Source organism: Choloepus didactylus, chromosome 9, assembly GCF_015220235.1.
Source record: "Choloepus didactylus isolate mChoDid1 chromosome 9, mChoDid1.pri, whole genome shotgun sequence".
Classification (NCBI taxonomy): domain Eukaryota; kingdom Metazoa; phylum Chordata; class Mammalia; order Pilosa; family Megalonychidae; genus Choloepus; species Choloepus didactylus.
This window is the reverse complement of record NC_051315.1, coordinates 71,432,368-71,454,233: the sequence shown is the minus strand read 5'-3', so window position 1 is coordinate 71,454,233 and position 21,866 is coordinate 71,432,368. Positions and strand designations below refer to the sequence as shown.

General features: G+C 36.8%; 2 protein-coding genes across 3 annotated transcripts in view; one reads left to right on the top strand and one right to left on the bottom strand.

The window, feature by feature from the left end:
• Positions 1 to 9,592, top strand: part of CERKL (ceramide kinase like) — a 245,433-nt gene extending 235,841 nt beyond the window's left edge. Inside the window, exon 12 of one of the 2 annotated variants that reach the window (XM_037850466.1) lies at positions 8,719 to 9,592. In XM_037850466.1, the coding sequence (XP_037706394.1) occupies positions 8,719 to 9,037 (319 nt within the window). In that variant the 3' untranslated portion in view covers positions 9,038 to 9,592. The remainder of the gene's footprint in view (positions 1 to 8,718) is intronic. The other variant, XM_037850461.1, reaches the window with a different exon arrangement.
• The window catches only part of ITGA4 (integrin subunit alpha 4), an 85,091-nt gene extending 64,200 nt beyond the window's left edge, over positions 1 to 20,891 (bottom strand). Inside the window, exons 1-7 of the mRNA XM_037850459.1 lie at positions 20,321 to 20,891; positions 19,810 to 19,931; positions 5,482 to 5,588; positions 5,258 to 5,387; positions 3,490 to 3,557; positions 2,046 to 2,175; positions 587 to 672 (exon numbers count right to left, since the gene is read on the bottom strand). Coding sequence (XP_037706387.1) covers positions 587 to 672; positions 2,046 to 2,175; positions 3,490 to 3,557; positions 5,258 to 5,387; positions 5,482 to 5,588; positions 19,810 to 19,931; positions 20,321 to 20,517 — 840 coding nt within the window. The 5' untranslated portion in view covers positions 20,518 to 20,891. The remainder of the gene's footprint in view (positions 1 to 586; positions 673 to 2,045; positions 2,176 to 3,489; positions 3,558 to 5,257; positions 5,388 to 5,481; positions 5,589 to 19,809; positions 19,932 to 20,320) is intronic.
• Positions 20,892 to 21,866: the final 975 nt, after the last annotated feature.

Here is a 21,866-nt window from a genome sequence, read left to right as displayed (position 1 = left end):
ATCATTTTCATAATTTTTAATTGCTCAAATATAAACAATAAATTCCTTTCAAGAGTGATACAAAAGGTTTAACGGCCCACTTTCACATTAAAATGACTTACTCTTAATATGACCCTCTAGGGACTATCCCATATTGATCCCAAAGAAGGGGCATAGAAAGCATTGTTTGCTCCACTTTTCAAAGTAAGGCTCAGAAAAACCAAGTGTCTGATGTTCACAGAGTATGTTAAGTACAAGAACTATATATAACATGCAAACCTTACCACAAAACACACAGCTGTCTCAATTTCCTTTTAGCTGTAAACTTGTTAAGCAATAAATGTGTTCTGGATATTCTTTAGGTAATTCTATCTCAAAAATAATTTGGAGAAAGAAAAGCCTCATTTGACTTCTATACAATTTTCCATAGAGGTGTTCTACTACATTTCTTTTAAAAGTCATCTTTCCCCAATTCCACTAAATTGGTTCATAATTTCTAATATTTTATTCTTAAAAATTTTTGCAGACCCTTTTTAAATATCTTATTCTCTTGAGAAATTTATGTGAACTCTAGTGAAGAAATAAATTTTAAATATATAATTCTTACTTTACCAATCTGTTCATGTTGAGGGGCTCCTCCAACTACTTCTGTAGTATGCCAACTCCGGAAATGACCAGCCCCAACAGAGTAGCCTTCAAGAAAAGGAAAAGTGTGAGAATCATCATTCACAATGGGTGAGAGAGATTATAAATCCACTCTTAGAGCTAAATGAGACTGAATCCAAAATTAACACATTAAACAAAGTTTTAAGAATATTTAGCATAGGAATACTCAAAACTGGATGTTTATTATTTGTTTAAAGCAATTCTAGATATGCCTGCTAGGGAACTAGAGCTACATAGTTTACATTTATAAGGCCTAGAAAATGAAAATAGTTCCTTTACATTTGGTTTGCTAGTCCCTGTGTAGTATCATGCCATGCTAGCATCTAGGGTTACAACAGAAATATTTTAGAATATATAAAATGTAACATTTTTAAACTTTAAATTATAAAAATCTTACTAAGCTTCAAATTTTTTTTGCCATGAAAATCTTCCAATTGTAATAACCTTACAATGACACAAAAATACTTTTATTTCATTATGTGATAAAAGGCAAAATAAGTTATTTTTCATATAATGTTTCAAGACATCCTTTAACCACCAAGAAAATATTTAAATTGTAAAGGAATTCCTTCTGTTTGAAAATGAATTCCTTCCATTTCAATAGGGAAAAATAATACTGCTTTTTCTTATTATAGTGGTTTCTGAGTATAGGAGATTCACATTTAAAACACATATGGTTTAAACCAATCTATATTTTCCAAGAAATTATAGGAAAAACATTCCTTTTATTAAATCAGCAGAGTTAGTGTCAGAAAATCTTGGGTTTCTGCAGAAACATAGACTATAAAGTGTCCTACTGCTGACTCATGAAATAATAACAATGATAATAACAAAAATAAGGAGGAAGAGGAGGAGGAAGGAAAAAAGCAGGAGCAAGATAAAAAGTTAAGCTCTGAGAAATATGCTAAGAACTTAAGGGGCAAAAGTCAATGAGTTGTTTTTAGATTTCCAAGCTTCACAATGTTACCCCTTGTCTAAAATACTATCAGCAGTCCCACTGGCTTTCAGTTGGTCCTTTAAGAAACTATACTTACTTATATGTGATTAAATGAGTTAATTCATGTAAAGTGTTTACAAAAGTGTCTGGTATACGTCAAGCACTCAAACATGATACCTGAATAAGGTGACTGCATAAAGATAAAAGCTTGCAAGAGTTTCACTGTATTTCAAAGAATAAACTAGGGATTCTAGCCTAAGAATTACATATTGATGATTGTAGTCACATATGTAAATATAAATATTCAATTAAGTTTCATAAAGTTTATCCTTAAAGAGACAGCTTCTGAACCCTAAAAATTACTACCAGCAATTTAGATCTTTTGAAATACAATTTCTCTTATTTATAATTACTAGTATCTGTAAGACAGGGATAATTCGAGATTTTCCAATTTTTATAATACCTAAATAACTTCCAAATTTTACTTGGTTGTGTCTGTCTAAAAAAGCCTTGTATTTATTTGTAGTGATATTGTAGACAAAAAGAGAGCCAGTCCAATAAGAAGATCCTGGGGCTCCCATCACAATTAAATCCTGTTAAAAAAAAAAAAAAAAGAATCATTATTTAAAAGTTCAATTCACACACAAAACTCCCTCCAGATACACAAAATTTTAACTAAATAGCAAAGGAAATACACTTTTTTTTTGGTAATAAATTTCTGAAATCTGAGCATTTTATGAATTTTATCAGAAAAAGCCAAAGAAGCTGGCTAATGGATTTTCACCTACAAGTAGAAATTCAGAGAAGTAACTCTGAAACGCTCACTTCAGACCATCAGTGGACTTTTTAAAATAGAAGGTAGAATCATTCAAGACTAGAATTGAAGAAAGGCAATGTGGTTTCTATTAAAGTAAATCTTATCTGAATAATTCATTAGTGCTTGTTAAGGAGATACTTGTTAAGGAGATAATCACATGGTCCAAAGAGTAAGAAGTGATCTTTATTTCAATTTGGAAAAAAAAAAAAAAAAAAAAAATCACTGACTAGTTGTAACAATGTTAGCTTAAAATCCACTGGAATTTGGAGCCATGTTTGATTACAAAAAGGAATTTAGGAAAAGGAACTGAAAGGTAAGTTGAAAGAGCAGGCTCTTGTCTGGTGAAGTATGAAAACTTTTGCAATCAACCCTATTTAACATATTTCTAAGTTTCTTCAACAATGCTGAACTTTTATTTTTTTCAAGTCAATTTAAATATAAGTTAAAGTAGCACTACTGTGTGTGTGTGTGTGTGTGTTTTTAACACAGTAGGTAATATTTATGGAAATTGTTAAGCTAAGACTTAATATAGCCTGTCTTCATGGATTCAGAAGAGATTCATAACTTCATAATGGGGTCTTAAGAGTAACTGGGGTATTTGACAGTTGAGTACAACTATGACCTTTGACAGTACATCCTAAAGTGTTAAAAAGAATAATAGATTTTGGGACTGTATCTGATCTAAGAAGATGCTATTAAATTCCTAAATCTCCCAATTCTCAGAATTTTAATGGAAAATGTAGTCACATATGCCTTCTTACCCCTCAACAAGTAATTAGAAATAACATGCTTGGATAGAAATTTTCAAAGCCTAAGTTAGCAAAATAAAAACTGTAGGTACTTTTGATTTCCATTAATTTTTAATTAAAGTTATATCTTGTATAGACATTTACTTTGTCTTGTATAGTGTGAAACATCCAAATAATATTTCTCAAAATATGTGGAATACTGAATAGCAAAAATTAAGTTGTAATAATCTCAAATTTAAGACACATATTATGTTAGATGTTATACAACAGTATTCCAAACCTTCAGAAGAGTTAAGATTCCATAGGTAAACATTTACAGCAGCTATTTTTTAAATTATTACCTCTGTATAAAAACTAGATATTCCAACTTGACATGATGCAAAATTTTCTCCAAACTTTCTCACATAATCTAAAATGAAATATAAAAACAATTCATGATTTCATTTAAAACTATTTAATCTCCATAATTCTGTTTCTTGCAAATATACCTTTTAAGGTCTATATTTTGTGTTATTATTAAAATAAAAACACTGATAAATTTTAAGTTCACAAATCTCCACATTAATCTTTTAAATATCTGTATGAAATGGCAATTAACATATGTATACTTGCCTATTTTTCACAGAAGAACATACAACACATACTCAAAATTGGTCAACAAGTACCTAAGAGAGGTAGGATTTCTGATTCCTAGTCAAGGTCTCCATTTAAGATAGGCTTCTTAGATTTTTCCCAGCTAGAAATAACAGACTAAATCAGGATCTGCCTGGAGATGGAGGGTCTCTTATTAAAGCTCCCAGGAATGAATGCTTTTAGAACATAATACAAGGACAAAGCTTTGTTTCTCCTGAAAAACTGACATAATTAGACCTCTGTGAAAAAAAGAATTATATCATGTACCAAATCTTCCTTTTGATTTTGCTAACAAGAAACTCAAATCACTAAATCATTTATAAATATTATTCCCTGCCATGTTTTTTACTCCTTTTTAGATCCTCCCCAATCCTATTTTTATTTTGAAAAACTTTACCATAATTTTATGTCTTGGGTTTATGCCATCTTGAATATTTTGTAGAATGTGACTAGGTGTGTCTGAGAAAAAATTAAAACTCTGCTGTAAAAATGTTTTAAACTGTAAATCATAAACCATTAGGAAAAAGAGGATACTAAAGGTACAGAAACCTAGACTGTGTTTTGCTGCAAATGAGGATTAAAAATTTATCTTTTACCTTCTTTCATCCAAAGTTAAAATAAGACTCTATATGATATAGGCTTCTGAGTGACAACAAATTTCAGGAGGGAAAGACCCCTATATTAACAGAATCAGTAACTGAATCGGCATAGTTGGCCAGCTTTGACAACTAATAGAAATTTTCTTTGGACTCTAAGGTAATAATTTGTTAGAAAAGTTGGAAATTGGCATTTATATATATTTCTCAGTTTCCTATTTTAAAGTTCTGTTCTGTGAAGTTCTGTAAAAGATTTTTTAAAGTTCTGTTGATATTGACCCCTAGCTTTGCTCACTGCAGTTGCTTATGTCCTAACTCTGTTCACTCTCACCCTACCCATGGCCCAGAATTTTCTTGAGAAAGACCTTTCAAACTTAAGACACCAGTCTTTCCTTGCCATTTCAAGGAAAACATGTGAACTTGAAAAAAAGGTAGTGAATGGGAAAGATTTGATTATACTTTTACTTTGAATCTTTCTTAATATTTCTGGAAGCTAGAGGTAAAGTAAGAAAATTAAATAGTTTTCTTCTTTCTGATCAGACTTTTCAATGTAATTTCATGATTTCGAGTGTTTGCATTTGCTTGGCATTAGACTTATTTGAAATTTGAAAACAAATTTAATACAAAAGTGGGTAATTATCAACTAGATTCCAGAATCATTCAAATTAAACAGGAGAATTTCTATTTCCAAAAGCACAAAGTACATTTATGAAAACTACTACTACTGCAATTAGGTAAAGGAAAGGAAGGAACACTTTGAATAGTTAAAAGAACACAGATATCCCTCTTCCTCTCTAAACATTCAACATTGAAAATAAAAAAGTTTAAAAACATTAATTTGTTTCTCTTGATCCAGTTAATATCAAACATCAAGTCTTACCTTGATAACATGGAGCTATTCTCTTACTCAGTTCTGTTCGTAAATCAGAGGGCATTCCATAGCAAACACCGGTGGGGAGCTTATTTTCATTTTTTATGTAGAATATATTTTTCCATCTATGCCCACAAGTCTGAATAAAATGTAAAAGTAGACCAAATGATGAGACAGTCATACCCAGGATATCTGATTTCACAGTGTTATCAGTGGATTAATCCAACACTTACCACAATAGATCCATTTTCTCGTGGCTGTCTGGAAAGTGTGACTCCCAACCACTGATTGTCTCTCTCTTCCACACAGGTCTTTCCACAAGGCTCTCCATTAGGGCTTCCTACAGCATTTGGAAATAATTTTACCTTCAGTTGTCTGGAAAACAATGCTATTCCACAAGAGCAAACAAAGTAAACTCGTGTGCTCATCCCCAAAGTTTTTCCTTTAGGCATGTGTATAATGCCCTCATCTGCTACTACTCTGTCATCTTATATTCAGTGCAAAGTGTGGGGCTAACTGTGATTTAGTTTGCATCAACATGATTTTTCTCTCATGTAAGGTGAATTGTTTTTTGTAGAAATGACCTCAAATGGTTCTGCCATGAAAAGAGGGCCTCAGTGTTACAGGAGATAGCCAACCAACTTGACTAGGAGGGAAGACACGTTCATATCAGCATAGGCTGTCCAAATAAAACTGCAAGGTCTCATGCTTGGAAAAGACTGTGCTCTTTGGACCATTTGTTTCGTGAGGTAAGCAACATTACCAGAGCACCTGTTCAAAAGTTTCTTTTATTGAGACATTAAGCCTAGAAAGACTACCGTATGGTCTTCACCAATTAAGGCAGTTTGTTGGGGCTGGGAGGTGATAGCTGAGCATGAAGAAAATGCACTGTGTAATTAGCATAGTAATAATGCCTAGTGTTTAAAATGAACTGCCCCATAGTTTACATTTAATGCATTATGACTCATATTTTCAACAAAGAGAAAAAAAAGACTTGAAAAAACAGACTGTTTCAAAAAGTAAACTAAAAACTTCAATAGGTATTTTGGCAAGTGCCTGAATGGTCAGAAAGTCAAACATTAAATAAAATATTAACCATGGGCAATATAGTACTTCTAAACTGTACAATAAAAAGTCATTTCATAGTGATTTTTTTTTCCTTTTGCTAGAGTGACTTCTTTGTTTATAGTTGGGATCTTATGTTAAAGTTATTTAAGTGGTTTTTTGAGAGAAACGTATAACTATCACAATATTCCTTTGCTATCTTTATTTTCACCCACTTCAATTGACACTTGACAGTAGTCCACCTCTACTTTAATCCAATAGCAGGTAAATACATTAGCATCAATTTGTTTGGATATGGATGTGGAACTGCGATTGGGTTCCTTCGTTTGACACTGGTGACTGGGTATCAAGCCTTTGTACATTTAAAGTGAACATTCTCTGAATTGTTAGGCACTGTTACTGTGTCTGCTCTATCACCTTGGCCCCCAGATAAAGCATCCTGGAAAAACTCAGAATGCCTACATGGGTAAGGCTAATGTTTTAGAAGTAAAATTATTTGCACTGAAAATCCTAGGGAGGAGAGATTTCATTTAAGGAGTGTGGGAAGAGGTTAGTGTATAAATTTGTTTGTTTTCTAAATTGTTGCTCAGGAGTAACAACAAAACCCTTAAACACAACTGAACAGGAGTCAGAGGGCTTGGGAGGGAGAAATGTATCTTTTGCGTGTATGGTTTAAGGTCTAATACAAGAAGTTATTATTGTGGGTACATGATACCAACATTGAAGGAAAGTGAAAGAGACTAATGAGAAATTTTAATTTTAATTTTGATGCAATTTCAGTTTGACTTTTCACCAATATAGCCAGTTGTTTTTATACTAACATCAAAGATAGATGATAAATGGTAGATTCTGTCTATGTTGAAGTTCATGTTTTTTACCACAATACTTGGATGAAATAGCTTTCTGAAAATACCAGTCTTTCTAAAATTAAAATTTTTAAAATTAAAATAAATTAAACTAATTAAATAGAAATTAAAATAATTTCTAAAATTACAGTCAAAACTCAGCTAACTAAGGCAATTGAGGAGGAAAGTTAAGGACAGGAGAGTACCAAGGTCACAAATCACACTTTATTTCCATTAAAATGCATTATATTTAATGTACGCAATCATTAAAATTACACTCAATATTTAAAAACAAATTTACCATTTTAGGGATGCCACCAAAAAGTTAAAAGTGACAAATGTACAGTAGCATAGAACCACAAAATACCATATAAACTGCTTGATGAAAATGGCCAAAAAGTTAAGTGCAGAACTGGTGTATTGCTCATTTCTATTTCTTAGCAGAGCTCTTTTTTTTTTTTTTTTTTGGTAAATTTAAAAATGAAGAATAGAGAATTGCTTGTACTATTAATCCATTTTCTGGGCACAAATCCTCCTTATTTTAATTTTGGCCCCATTAGATGACATTACAATGTCATCACTGCTCAGAAGCTCACACTTAGGTTCACACACATCACAGTCTAGCTACTCAGTTTGCACGTCAAACTTTCCCGTATTATTAATGTCACCTCCCTCAAATATCTTTCTCCCTGTGCACAAGTCTCTCAGATTTCTGGGACGTATGTATGTGGGGGAGGTTGGGTGGGGTTAAATGTCACTGGACATAATGTGGCATCTATTGGTTACTATGTATTTCCAAACAGATAACTTCTAATACAGAGACAAGATTTCTCATTCATGATAATTAATTTTCAAATATATATTTATTTGTTAATTCACCCTTGGATAATTGTGAGATGACTCAAAACATCAGCAGTCAAGGACCCCTAGACACACAGGATATGACCACCCAGAGAAAATTATGGTGAAATTGATAAGATTATGTATGTAGAAAGCATTTTCATCTTTGCTAGGGTTGATGGTGATTCATTCACAACTATCCTATTTATTTTCAAGGCTTAGTAAAGAATGCCTAATTCATCTTGGCCAGGACTGCATCTTATTCATAGCTGTCCAACTCCCAACACACAGCCCAGAAATGTGTGCTAAAAATAAGAGTCAATAACTGAAAAACTCAAAGCTTCAACTGTGGTGCGACTAAGCATCTCCTATTTGTGTTGCTTATTTTAATTTGAAATGTCTTTATAAAAGCATGAAGGCACAGACAAAGAGAACAAAGTCATGAAGCAATGATTACTCCACATAAGAAACAGAAACGAATCGTAGTAAGTGAACACCCCACCCCACCCCCACACACATTTAGACATGTTTCTCATTTCCACTTTCTAACACTGCTCCTACCAAAACGGCAGCACGTGCACCAGTGACGAAACTGAGCCACTTTCAGCACTGGTTACGAGACAGAGTCAGTTCAAAGAACACCCAGCAAGTTCCCACTCCCATTCTGTCGACTCGTAATTTCTGGGGGCGTTTTACTTTTTTCTTTTGTGTTGCTTACAGAATCTTGGCAGACGACGCTAGACCTTCACATCATCAGCTCATGCCCTGGCTTCTCTGGGCTTTCCTTGAGCCTTTTCTGCTCTTGAGGCCACACCTCTACCACCTGGCACTACGTGGTTCACTACCTAGACTCAACATTAGAATCACCTGGAGGAGCTTTCAAAAAGCACCAGCACCTGGCCCCACTTACAGAAGTTCAGATGTGATTTGTCTGCCTGAGGACCTCAACATCAGAATTGTCTTAAAAGCTCCCCAGGAAGTGCTCTACAAGATAGAGACAGTGGTTATGCCTACCTTTCCTGGATTCCATCAAATTTGAAAAGGAACTACTCTGCTTTCAAATAATAGTTACATCTTTTTGCCCGCCTTGAATTCAATTAGATATTGCAATAGAAAACTAAATATTAAGTACATTTTCTTCACATGAAAATATAGTCAGTGTAATTTGGTTAGAAATGATGATTCTTAGAACTGCCACAAAAAAGCTAATTCTCATGAATTTCCCTGACAGAACACCATAAATAAACTCAAATTATCTTCATATTTTATCCAAATGTCAACCTAGTTTTCAATTCAGCTCATACATACTAATCTAAACTCTTGGTAAATCTAATCATCTTCATAATTGAAAAAGTACTTTACATGGTTTAACATAAAAGAGGTCAGCAGAAATTAACATGTGATAATTTTCCCTGTTTTTATACAACTAGAATAACTAATTCTTAACACAGTTGAATGCATTCTCCCAGTAGACATTTAACAAAACAAAGCCACATAAAAAAATCCTCTTTATTCTAATAGTTAAGCCCATCTTTCTCTTTCCTTTTTTTTCCATTTGGGGAAAAATCTAACTATGTATGCTTAGTACTTTACTACTTCAGTTTCTTATTTCCACCTCTTGATTTGTATCAGTGTATACGATGTGTACTGTATATAAACATTAATAAATGGTATTTTTGATATATGAATACAAAGGATGTTTTTGCAAAACCAGTTAGTGCATTTTTTTACCCTTTTGTCTTGTTATTCTCATCACCAGATTTAGTGTCATTGGTCCAAGCACCAAAACTGTGACAGGGACTTTGGAAGACTAGATGTTCAATCTTATGTGTCACCTCCATGAAGGCAGAAAGACTGCATCCCCACAGCACTAGGCAGGAAGTCAGCAGCATTTGCTGAAGGAAGGAATTCTGAAATAGATATACCACCCCAAAAATCCTTTACCAGAAGCTACTACTGTGAAATTTTCACCAAACTCTTAAGGATCTAAACTTTGGTGAGCTTTTCTTCCTTCATGACTATTCTTCCCAATTTCTATTCCAAAATATTATTCCTTTACGTTTTAAGGTACACGAAGTTTGCAGGCCTGAAGATCATTACAAAGTGTGATCTGTGAGCCAGGCAGGACTAAGGCTGAGAATCAGCTGGGGCCTACAGAAGGCACCTATCTCAGAGGGTTTCTGCAAGGATTGTGGGGGCTGAATGAGATAGGTGTGAAGTGCTTGAACCTGGCAGGGAAAGCTCCACCATCTTCTTCATCACCTTCATCATTATTATAAAGATTAATTAAGCTGCATGTTTCACAGCATACGTCCTCCTTAAAATTTATGAGGCACCTCACTGTCAGCAAAGCCTTATTGCACCCATTAACCCATTGAATTCCCACAGTGGTAGAGGAGGACTGTATCATCAATGCTGTTTTACAGCTGAGAAAACTGAGTCTTAAAGAAATGAAGTAACTTGTCCAAATCCATGGGGCTGGGCAATGGAACAGATCAGACTAAAAAATAATGGCTTTAATCCCTAAATAACTTTCTACCACTCTTTAGCATTTAAAATAGAACTCTACAAATATTTCAGACATATGAAGCAACTGAAATCAATTTCAATTTCTAAATCTTTTTCAGCTGAAAATGTGCAAAATCTACTGCCCAGAGATTGTACAATCAATTTTTACTATTCAAGAAAAATGTCACATCCTTGGTCCCTATCTTGTCCTTTCCTGACATTTAAGTCATTTCTCAGTGTTTTGACATTTCCCCCAAAGAAGCAAGGGTGAAAAGAAAAGGTCAGACTCAAAGTTCTTCTTTCTATACCTGTTGACAGTTCACATGAAACATTTTGTGGGTGGGGAAGCCCATGAATTTTGGGTACAGTTGGACTTTTGGCTCATCTGCCTGTGTCACTGTGTTGTGGTTTCCCCGTCAATACAGACATTTGACTGGGACTCTATCTGGCCACTGAGACAGCATACTCGTTTGCCTGGTCTTTCAATACTTTTGACTTGATTTCAGCATTCAGAAAAATAGTGAAAGTCTTCACTTACACAAATTACTATTCATTTTAAGGTGATGTTCTAGTCCACTGAAAGATGAGACCTTCCTTCATATATATATTTCAAATTTTCTTAAATAAATTAATCCCCCAAAGTAAATAAACCTTGTTTTGTGTACCATAAAGATTCCTTCATTCAAGATGTCTTCGGTTGTAGAAGCTATAAGTATTAAATAAAAATAACTGTACAATTTCTTTACCCACCTAAATACAGAGTATTACAAAACATACATTTGGGTTAAAAGTGAAAAGAACAAATTCAAATGCCACAAAGATTCTAACAACTACACCATTGCAAGGCTGGGAAAATTAGGGAACATCTATGCCTGTGCATGGAAGAGTGTTTGGCCCCTAGTAGGTGTTCAATAAATGGTAAATGCACCTGCGCCCTAGGGCACTTACAACAGGCTGTTTAGACTAAACCAGCAGAGGGAGCCCATGGTGCCGCGAGACCAGACCCAACAGCCTTTAACTCTTAAATCCAATTGGACCCTTCTGCTAGTTTTTGCTATCAAATTCTAATTACTATTAAATCTATTATATTTTATTTATCATATTAAATGATGTGCTTTACCCACACATCTAATAAAATGTGGTGATGTTTCTAAAAGATAGGGTGATATCTATGAATACAATGCAATTAATATGGGTCAATGAAAAGAAAAATACCCAAGTTTCAGGGATGAAACAGGACATGAAAATATTGAACTTCCAAGGTCTTGTCATCTAGCTCATCTAGTGGTAACCAAGAGTCAAAATATACTGGTTACTAGGGGCCAGGGTGGGGTAGGGAATGGGGAGTTAAAGCTTAAATTCTAAGTTTCTATTTGTGTTGAAGAATTTTGGTAATGGATGGTGGTAATGGTAGCACAATATTGTGAACATAATTGGCACTGAATTATATATTTGTATTTGGTTAAAAGAGGAAATTTTAGGTTGTATATATGTTAGAAAGAAGATTTTTTTAAAAACAAACATAGGACTATACAACACAGTGAACCCTAATGTAAACCATGGACTATAGTTTATTAAGTTAACATTTTATACAATTATAAAAATGTTCTTTCATAAATTGTAACAAATGTACCACACTAATGCAAAGTGTAAATAATAGGGTGATATAAGGAAACTCTATATTTTACATGTGATTTTTCTGCAAATGGACAACTGCTCAAATAAAAAAAAAATGGTTCAAAAAAATCACAATTAGAAACCATTCTCAAAGTATTTTACTTTTGGAGAAAACATGTATTTAAATGTCATATTTTCAGACTACCTTATCAAAATCTGATAATGGTAATAATCATGCTCAATTTATGTGAGAATCAGTTTATATAATCATAGACCTGAAGAAGCTAATCAGTCCTCTTATATTTTATTTTACTTTTGTAGAAAGAAAGTTCAACACAGAAAAGGTAAATGTTCCCAGAAAACAGAGTTAATCTTTGGGGCTGCAAGTTTATAAATCTGGCCTGACCCCAGGTCATGTGTTGGCCACAGAAATATGGAAAATCAGGTCACCTATCAGGTCACCTATCTGAACCGCTTGATTTTCGGTTCAGAGTGTGCTTCAGCAACCTGAGGCCCAAACTTCTTCAACTTCCTGCAGAAACCTATACAAGTCTTGTTAATAATCATGGGCAGGAAAATGTATCCCAAGTGATATCTCTAGTAAGCATAATTTAACAAGGGAAAGTGGTCTTATAAATAACAATATTACCAGGCGCAGTTTTAGTACATGCAGGCACATATATTACCTCATTTAATTTTCATAACATCCCTATGAGGTAGGTGTTACTTTCATCATCATACCCATTTTATAAATGAAAATGAAACAAAGGAAGATCACACTGCTAAGATGTGGGGGAAGGAAGTATTCAAATCTACATTGCTAACCACCCTTCTTTGCTGCCTTCGATCATTTGCTGTTAGTGATTTTCTCTAAGAAAGAACAGAATTCATATTTTGATACTATTTATAATCTCACGCTATATATACTAATTGCATTTCTGTATGAAGCCTACTGCTATAATATTGTAACATTAACTTCCAAAAGTAGAAAATAAAGAAAGCAAATTCTCTACTTCTATAGTTTTCAACTAATTTCTTGGATTTAAAGCTGCATTTGAAAAACCATCATTGATATATACTAACATTTTGTATAACTTTGAAACAAGAACAATGCAAAAATGGAAAAACTACCTCCAGAGAAACCTGCTCACACTTAATGCTTAGGTGGTCAGTATCGAAGTTCTGTGCTTAGTTTAGGAATTCACCAGGGAAGACGATTGAAAAAAGAAAAAAAAAAGAGGTTAGGAAAATAGCAAGTTTTAAAAATATGTGAAGGAAATAAAGTCACTCCTCAGCATTAGTTAGGGAGTCTATCACATCACCTTGTACCAATGGAGGGTCAGTTCAGGATGAGAAGATACAGCTATCAGTGGACATTTCTCTGCCCAAAGTTTGAAGGGCAGGAAAGATGTTGCAGAGATAATGCTTTGCAGACAAAATGATGACATTTTAATGAATACTAGAGACCTTTCACAAGAAGACAAAGAATGGTGTATTAGAAGTGAGGTAGACCTAGAAAGGTTTTCACAGAGAATACATATTCACAAGGGCCTTTTGCAGAGGGTGTAATTTTAAAAGAAAATGCCTAATCCATCTCTCACAAGAAGCACCATAGAAGGGATCTGACAACAAAATCTACAATCTTACTATTTCTGAACATGTTCATTGAATGAACTGTAGTACTTCATGTAATTTAAAATAAAAATATTTCTCATTTATTTAATTCTTGGAGGTAAACTGAGGGTGTCAGAAGAACACTGAATTACTAAGCACAGCCCTGTCCCTTCTATGTCCACTTCCAGCTACTCTTAAAACAAAAATACCTGCTTTTAAAGATGATCAGTTCCAAGCTCCCTATCTTAGAAGTGGGTGTTACTGTTGGGATTGCCTGGCCTAGACTCTATTCTTACCGTGGTACTGAAAGGTGTAGCAAACCTGAGAACTGTATCCACTTGTTCCACAGTTGAACTTTACTATGTGCTCATTAAAACCAGTCAGAACTGGCTGAACTACTTAGGTAGGCAGCTCCTCTCCAAAGCCTTCTTTCATCATCTAAACAGAATTTCTTCTCCCCATTGTTTTTCCATTTCATCACACTTTTTTACATTGTTTCATAATTAATTATCTGTTACCTATTTCTCTTGCCCTAGACTGAGTACTTTAAGGGCTTTCTATTCCCAGTATCCAGTATAAGTAATCATAAAAATTTACTGAATAAATCAGTTAAAAGAGTTGTCTGACACTTGCTATCAACATTTCCTCATATGTCACTTCTCAACCCCGTGAGATTTGGCTTCACCATTGATACTGCTTTTTACAGGTTACTAATAAATTGCTCCTCTCTAAATCCAATCAGCCCTTCTAAGTTCTTATCTTGCTTGACCTCTTGGAAACTTTTGTTAATGCTAACCAATTACCTCTTCTCAAAACACTCATATTCTTTGACTTCCATAATGCCACATTGGCCTAATTTCCTTGCTACCTCTCTGGCGTCTCCTTCTCAGTCTTTTGCAAGGCTCCTCTTTCTCTTCCCCAGTGGTTCTCAATCAGGGTTGAATATTAGAACTACCTGGAGAACTTTAGAACTTGATGCCCAACCTAGAGCAAGCTCCAGAGATTTTATTTAGTTTGGGATGGAACCACCAGCACTGGTGTTCTTAAAGCTCTGTAGGAGAATCTAACTTGCAGTCAGGGTTGGGCAGCATCATTCTAGTCCCTTCACAAAATGACAGCAACTGTGGGGATCCATCCTCGGCCCTCTGATCTACTCAACCTGGAGGTTGAACTCATTCATCTCCATGGCTTTGACTACTATCTCTATGTTAATTATTCTCAACTCTGAGTTTCCAGTACAGTGCTCTCTCCTGCCTACCAGACCCATACATTCAACTGATGACCAGAGTTTTATGGCTATGTTTGAAAGGAACCTCAAGCCAATGAAATTCATCATTTTTTCCAGAAAACTTGTTGCTCTTCCATTTCTCTGTATATGGCACCATCACCCACCCAGCAGTCCAAGTCACAACTTTGAGTAACATCTTTGTAATCGTCTTCTCCCTCATCTCCCTTATTCAATAATTACCAAGTCTTATCAAATCCGTGTTCTAAACATTTGTACAATCTCTTTTTCTTCATTCTTACCACCACTGTCCTAGTACAGACATCCATCATGTATAACCTAAATTATAGCAAAATCTCCCTACAACTGTTCTGCTAGCTTCAATTTTTCCCACCCACTCCCCTGCATTCATTAGTCTGCAGCCAGAAAAATCTGTCTAAAGCACATATCTGATCACATCACTTCTTAGCTTTAATACTTTAGGATAAATTCACACTACCATAGAGAATTTACAAAGCTGAATCTCAAGTAATCTTTTCCTACTGTCATCCTTTCAAAGACAGAGTTTGGAAAATTACTGGAAATCAGGGAACTTTATTCTGTTATCATGGCAATTTATTAATGAAGCTCTCTGTCTTGATGTTCTGCATAACGAGTTATGTTCTAGGATTACCCTCGCCCCAAATGACCAGTCCTCATTGAACTTAGCCTCATAAGCTACAATTTTGAGTTCCTTGCAAATGAAAGAGAAATGGAAGGTTGTCAAGAAGTTATGTAAAGTTTCAACAGTGAGACATTGCCTTTTAACATTAAGCTAATAACTCCTAAGAATCAGGCAGAAATGAGGGTGAGGGCATCATTACTTTAAAGATGCAATGCTAATTAACTTAACCTCTTCCAAATAGGTTGTGCAATACAAACTAGGAGGCTAGCTAAAGGAATATAATTTCCAGAAAGACATTTGAAGGCAGATAATGATGACTAACCTGTGATGGACCATTATTCTTTCCAGTGAGAAACAAAGAGGTACAAAAAGCTTAAAGCAAAGTAACTATAAAACATTTGGTCTGGGAAAGATAAGTAAAAGTCCTATTCATTTATGCATAGATACTGGGAAAGTACCTGCTAAAAAGTTTGCGTTGTTTTAGAATGGGAATTTCTGTTTCTCTAGGCAGTGCTGTCCGATAGAAATACAACGCAGTCTACATAGGAAATTTAAAATTTTTGAGTAGCTATTAAAAAAGTAAAAAGAAGTCTACTTAATTTTAATAATATATTTTATTTAGCCCAATAAATTTAAAATGTTATCATTTCAATAAGTAACCAACATTAACTTTTTAAATATTGATTTCAACATGTAATCAATATTTTTAAAATTAATGAGATATTTTACATTTTTTATATTAAGTGTTTGAAATGCAGTGTATAATTTATATTACAGTAGATCTCATTGCAAAGGTGCTCTATAGTCGCATGAGGCAAGAGGCTACTATATTGAACAGTGTAACTCTAGATTCTATTAATAGGAAGTATAAGTTTGTGTGTGTGTGTATGTGCATGTATGATGCTATTAATGATAACTCCAAAGTTCTGAAAGATCTGAAATGTCTTTTGAATAAGCAAATAAAGAAAATATTTTAATTATAATTGTACAATTATTTATATTTTTTATTATATTCTGCTTTCAATATTGGTCGTGAATGGATGGACAATGACTAACTGTATTAATAGAGTCTACGTCTGTGATGCGTTGATTTAGGAACTATTTGTGAACAATGCTTCCTTTTAACAAGACTCAGCTAGGATGCAGAGTGTCTTAGTGGAAAAGTAAGCAGCCATGTGGAAATCATCATGGCCTCCTAAGACACAGAGACTTCATGAGCAAGTAGACCTTCCTGATGGTAAGACTGTCTTCTTTGGATTCACCAGGCAAAGAATCATAAGATATAGTCAAGGAAGTGAGGGAAGGGCACCTCCCAAGCAGGCAGGGAGGTAGAAGCTTGTTTGTATGCAGGAAGAAAAAAACTCCTGTGGTACCAAACTAGCACCTCTCTCATGCTGTTTTGCATTCAATTCGCTTCACTCTCAACATCCTGTGTCCTGAGCATGCTAGATAAATGGACATTTGCTGCTTACTTTTGATTGTGGTTACAGTAAATATACTTTGGTAGGCAACAACCATTATCCAAGGGTGGGGGGCATCAGCCTCTTCTTTTGAAAGAAGGAGTCTGTCTGAATCAACCTTTGCTCTGAAACCACACTGAGATTATAGGTTAGTCTATGAGGACAGTATTTTGGATTGCATGGCAGGTGGGCCCGTTTTAAGAAATCCTGCACCTTCAGATCCTGATAGGAGTTTAAGCTATCAGACACCTTACTGACATAGCGATCATAGCTCAGTCTTTAGTTATTACAACAATTTCTGTTGGTCCAAGAAAACATTTTTCCATTTGCCTTTCAGTTCAACTGTTAACTTTTAATTTATACATTTAACTTTTGTTTTACTTTATTAATTGCCCCTGTTTATTTACCTCAACCTGCTTAGTACAATCACACATGGATATAGACTTAAGTAGAAAATAGAGATAAAGAAGTAAACATATTTTTACTGTCTATTGTATGTCAGGTACTGAGCTAAGAGAATTCCAAACATTATAATCACCCACATTTGTAGCAGGACAATTGAAGTCATCTTATATAGAAGATTGTGTGTGCATGTGTGTTTTCTCTCTCCTTGAAACTTCTTCATAAGGAATAGTACATGGGCCACAATCCTAAGAAGAATCCTTAAATGCCTTTGATTACCTATACTGCTGGTGGTGTTTCCTTTCTAGACAATAGCCTCAGTGCCTTCGTTCATAGCTTTAACTTATTTCTGAATTTGTTCTAAATAAAGATACAGTTTCTTTATATAAGGAAGAGAAAATATATTGTTTAAATTGATACATGAGAAATAGCTTTAGGCAACTCTTTTGCAAATATTCAAAGAGATTATCACAGCTTTTTTTTTTTTTAACCAGTGGAACGATTATAAATCTTGTCTTCCTATTTTCCTTTCATCTAAGTAATCCTTTTTATTGACCAAAATATGAAAGGTAAAAATATTAGTTTGGCTTATAATTTGAGACTGATTCTCTCTTTTTTGAAGCTTAGTCATTGCACCAATCAATTTGATGTCAATCAACCTTACACTTTATTTTTATTCATTCATCCAGTCAATGAATCTTCATTTATTTATGTTTGTTGTCCAACTAACATGTGTACATTTCTCTGAGAATATTTCTGAGGTCAAAACTATGCTCCACTTTCTGGAAGAATTTAGGTTTTCCTCCAGTTGAGAGTCATTAGTATCTTAAATTTTGTATACTATTAAGACATGATCTTCTCCAGTTAAACACAGACATCTAGAAATAGATTCAATGCCCTCTCAAACAGGAAGTGCATGCTTAGATGCCAGTAGTTATTATGTCTCAGATCAGGAAACTATGACAGAACAACAGCAATGAACTTTTTCCCTCCTGAGACCTTGTCAAGATCCTCTAGCAGATCAAGGTTGTCTATCTCCTCCCTAATTCTCTATCTCACAATTCTCTCACACAATGAAAATTATGCTTTCCAAAATTATTGCCAGTGCACAGGTTTGTGAATGTGTTATGTATTCCAAGTCTGCCTTTTGGGGTGGAAGTTGCTAAGTTAAAAATAAAAACTCTATCGTGTGCTTTAGGTATTTGAATTCATTTTAATGAAAGGTACCAGCTTCTCAGTAGGAGAAAAAGCAAAGATCACTTATAAAAAAATAAGGGGTTAAAGATACAATAACTAATCTTAAAAGCCCATTTACAGCAAAGGCAAATATGAGTTGTATTGAAGATGTATATTTGAAAGAAAAGAGCCCAGACTTTGGACCCAAACAGACCTGACTTTGACTCAAGTCCCACCTATCACACTCTGAGTAACTTTAGAAAAGGTACTTGCAACTCTCTGAGCTACAGAATCCTTAGGTGTAAAGTAGGAACAATGCCAACCATGACCCACGGTCATTTTGAAGAAAAAAAGCTTAAGCAATATATAGAGCGGCGCTTAACAGTATTTGGAACAAGATAGGTCTGAATTAATATTAGTTCCTCTTTCTTCCCCCATGTGTCTGTGTGAAATAAATTTGCTTTCGACTTTGAAACGTGAACTTCCTCCCCTCCCCCACCAAAACACGTTTTTTTCAAGTTGTCCCAAATCTAAGAGATATCAAAAAATGATTTCAAATAGATGGATCCATTTAACATGAGAGGTTTTAGAGAAGAAAACTAATAATTATATATTAAGCCTCATTTTAATTACACTATCAACGGAAATGACAATTTTTTCTTGTACTTTTCTTTTACATTTCATATTCTAAGTAAAACAATATCATTTTCTGTTTTAAGAAGCCCTTAGGCTAAATGACAGCAAATGGGGTCAATTCTGATTGCTATTTCTAATTTGCCCCCTTAGCCTGTTCTTTAATAAGGTTCATAGGTCAAAGATGAAAATAAAATTCTGAAGTCTTGGCTTAGCTGGATTCTGTCCTCAATATTCTGAGAGACTTTAAAATGTGCTTTACACATGGAGGGAGAGAAGGAGACATGAAGGGATGTCAGAGTACTGAAATCACTGTCTTAAGCAAAAGGGGGTAAGACAGTGACAGAAAAAAGGGACCACTTTTACACTTAAGAGAAAAGATGGTGCAGAGTTCAGAGTTCAACCAGATGTTCAAACTAGATGTAACGGGCGATACGAGTTTTTCCAGAACTCGCTCTGTGGTGGGGTTCGCCAGGAGGGACACTTAACTCCTGGTTCGGGACCCAACTCACCCAGCTGGAGCTGTTCGCACGTCCTGCCCGGGTTCTTTCCGATCCTGCATCTGTAAATCGCCCCGGGATTGACCACCGAGGCGTTGGCGAGCCAGTTGGCGGTGGGCGCCCCCACTACGAGCCTAAAGCGAGAAACGCGCACGTGCGCACAGAAGTTAGCTGGGCTGCCCACTGGTCTCCCCGTTTCCACAGAAGGGCAGCTGGCAGTGGGGCCGCTCGCCTCCGTCTCCTCCTCCACCCACCACCCGATGCACCCAGCGGGCCACCCCCAACTTGTAACTCCAGGACCGTGGTCCAGAACACACCCTGGGCGCTGCCACCCCATGATAAAGTTAGTTTGCCGGGCACATCTCCAGCGAGTTGGCCGTCGCTGATGCCAGTGACGACGCGCAGCGTTGCTTGCCTGCCTCCTCCGGAGGGGGAAAGTTTTAAGCCGGGCAGGGAGTCCCCAGAGACGCTGTTCACACGCCGCTCTGAGAAACCCAGTGCACCCCAGTCCAATTCCACTCACCAGCGATTCGCCCCGTGGCTGTGCAGTACGACTGAGTAGCCGAACAGGGTTTTAGGCGGGCCGCTGTAGAGCAGCGCGCTCTCCGTGTCCACGTTGTAGGGGCGCCCGGTCCGGACCCCCAGGCACAGCAGCAGCATCACCGCCTCCCGGACGGCAGCCGCTCCGGAGCTGGCCCGGCGCCTCGCTTCCCCAGCCATGCGCTCTCGGAGGGAAACATTCAACACCAGACCAACACTGCCACAAAGCTGTGTAGGATGCGACGGTCCGCCGAAGGGAAGAGCGCCCCGAGAGAAGAGACGCAGCGGGTCGGGCGCCAACGGGCGAGAGGGAAGGAGGGAGGGACAGAGGGAGGGAGGGGAAGTCGACCCACCGCGGGCGGAGCGATTAAGGGGCGGCCTGGGATGCAGCGCGCCCGCCGGGCCCCACGCCCCGTTTCTGCGGCCTGGAGATGCGGGTGCTCGCGCCGGCCGGGGAGCGGGCCGCTGGGTGGGGTCCCGGGCGAGGTGCTGAGGCGCAGGGCTGGGCACTGTGTCCCCCCAGGCGCGGCTGTAGAGGGCGCTGGGGGACCTCGGTGTTCAGGTCGCGCGGCCCGGCCCGAACCTCTCAGCCTGAACAGTGCGAGATGGGATGGGGCTCCCGGGGCTTTGCAAGAGCGGAGCTAGTGAAGGGACAGGACAGCTCATTTTAACCGTGACCGGGGCCTCGGGCGTGGATGCGAAGCCAAGTGTCCCCAACCTCGTTCTGCGGGTAGAGCCGCCGCAGCCTGTCGGCGAGGCCTACAGCCCAGCCACAAACCCTGGTGTGGAGACTGACTGCGGTGGGAGATGGCCGGGTCTTTGATAGTTAAGCTCTGTATCTGATTTTTCTGGTGTGAGCAACCACTAGAGAAATTAACCAGAAGGCCACGATTTAAAAAAAGAAAAGAAAGAAAGAAAGAAACGCAAACACAAACCCCTTGAAGCCTGGGGAACATTTTGGTATCAAAGACGTTATGGCTATTCATGTCAAGGCTCAGAGCCTTGCACCCTTCTATGCCCACTTCCTTCCTCCCCATACTTCCTCTTCAGACCAGGCTTCGATTGTGAGGAGGCAGAGGAGCTATGGCTCCGGCTGAATGGCATGAGGTTTAGCGTGTTGGGGTGAGGCTGACCCCAACAGCGAGGCTGGGTTTCTTTACACTACGCGAGTAATGAGCCTCAGTGTGTGCTGGAGACCCACAGCGAAACACAGCTGAACCGGCACATCCTAAAGTAATCCAGGTGTGCCTCAGGTTTGTTTCTTGAGCAACCAGAGAAACAGCCAGAGGTGATAATTCTGATTGTCAGGAGACGCAGGTGCTATTTGAAAAAACACAAAAGAAGAAAGAAAAAGTCCAAAAGGTGTCTTTGTGTTTTAAAAACATACTAAAATAGTGTATCTTAAGGCGTGATGGCAAACACATAATTAAATTAAATATTTGTTCAATAATTCAGCCTATTCATTGAGCAGGCACTTTGCTAGGCACACAGGATTCCATGGTACAGAGTCAGAATTGATATGAGCCCTC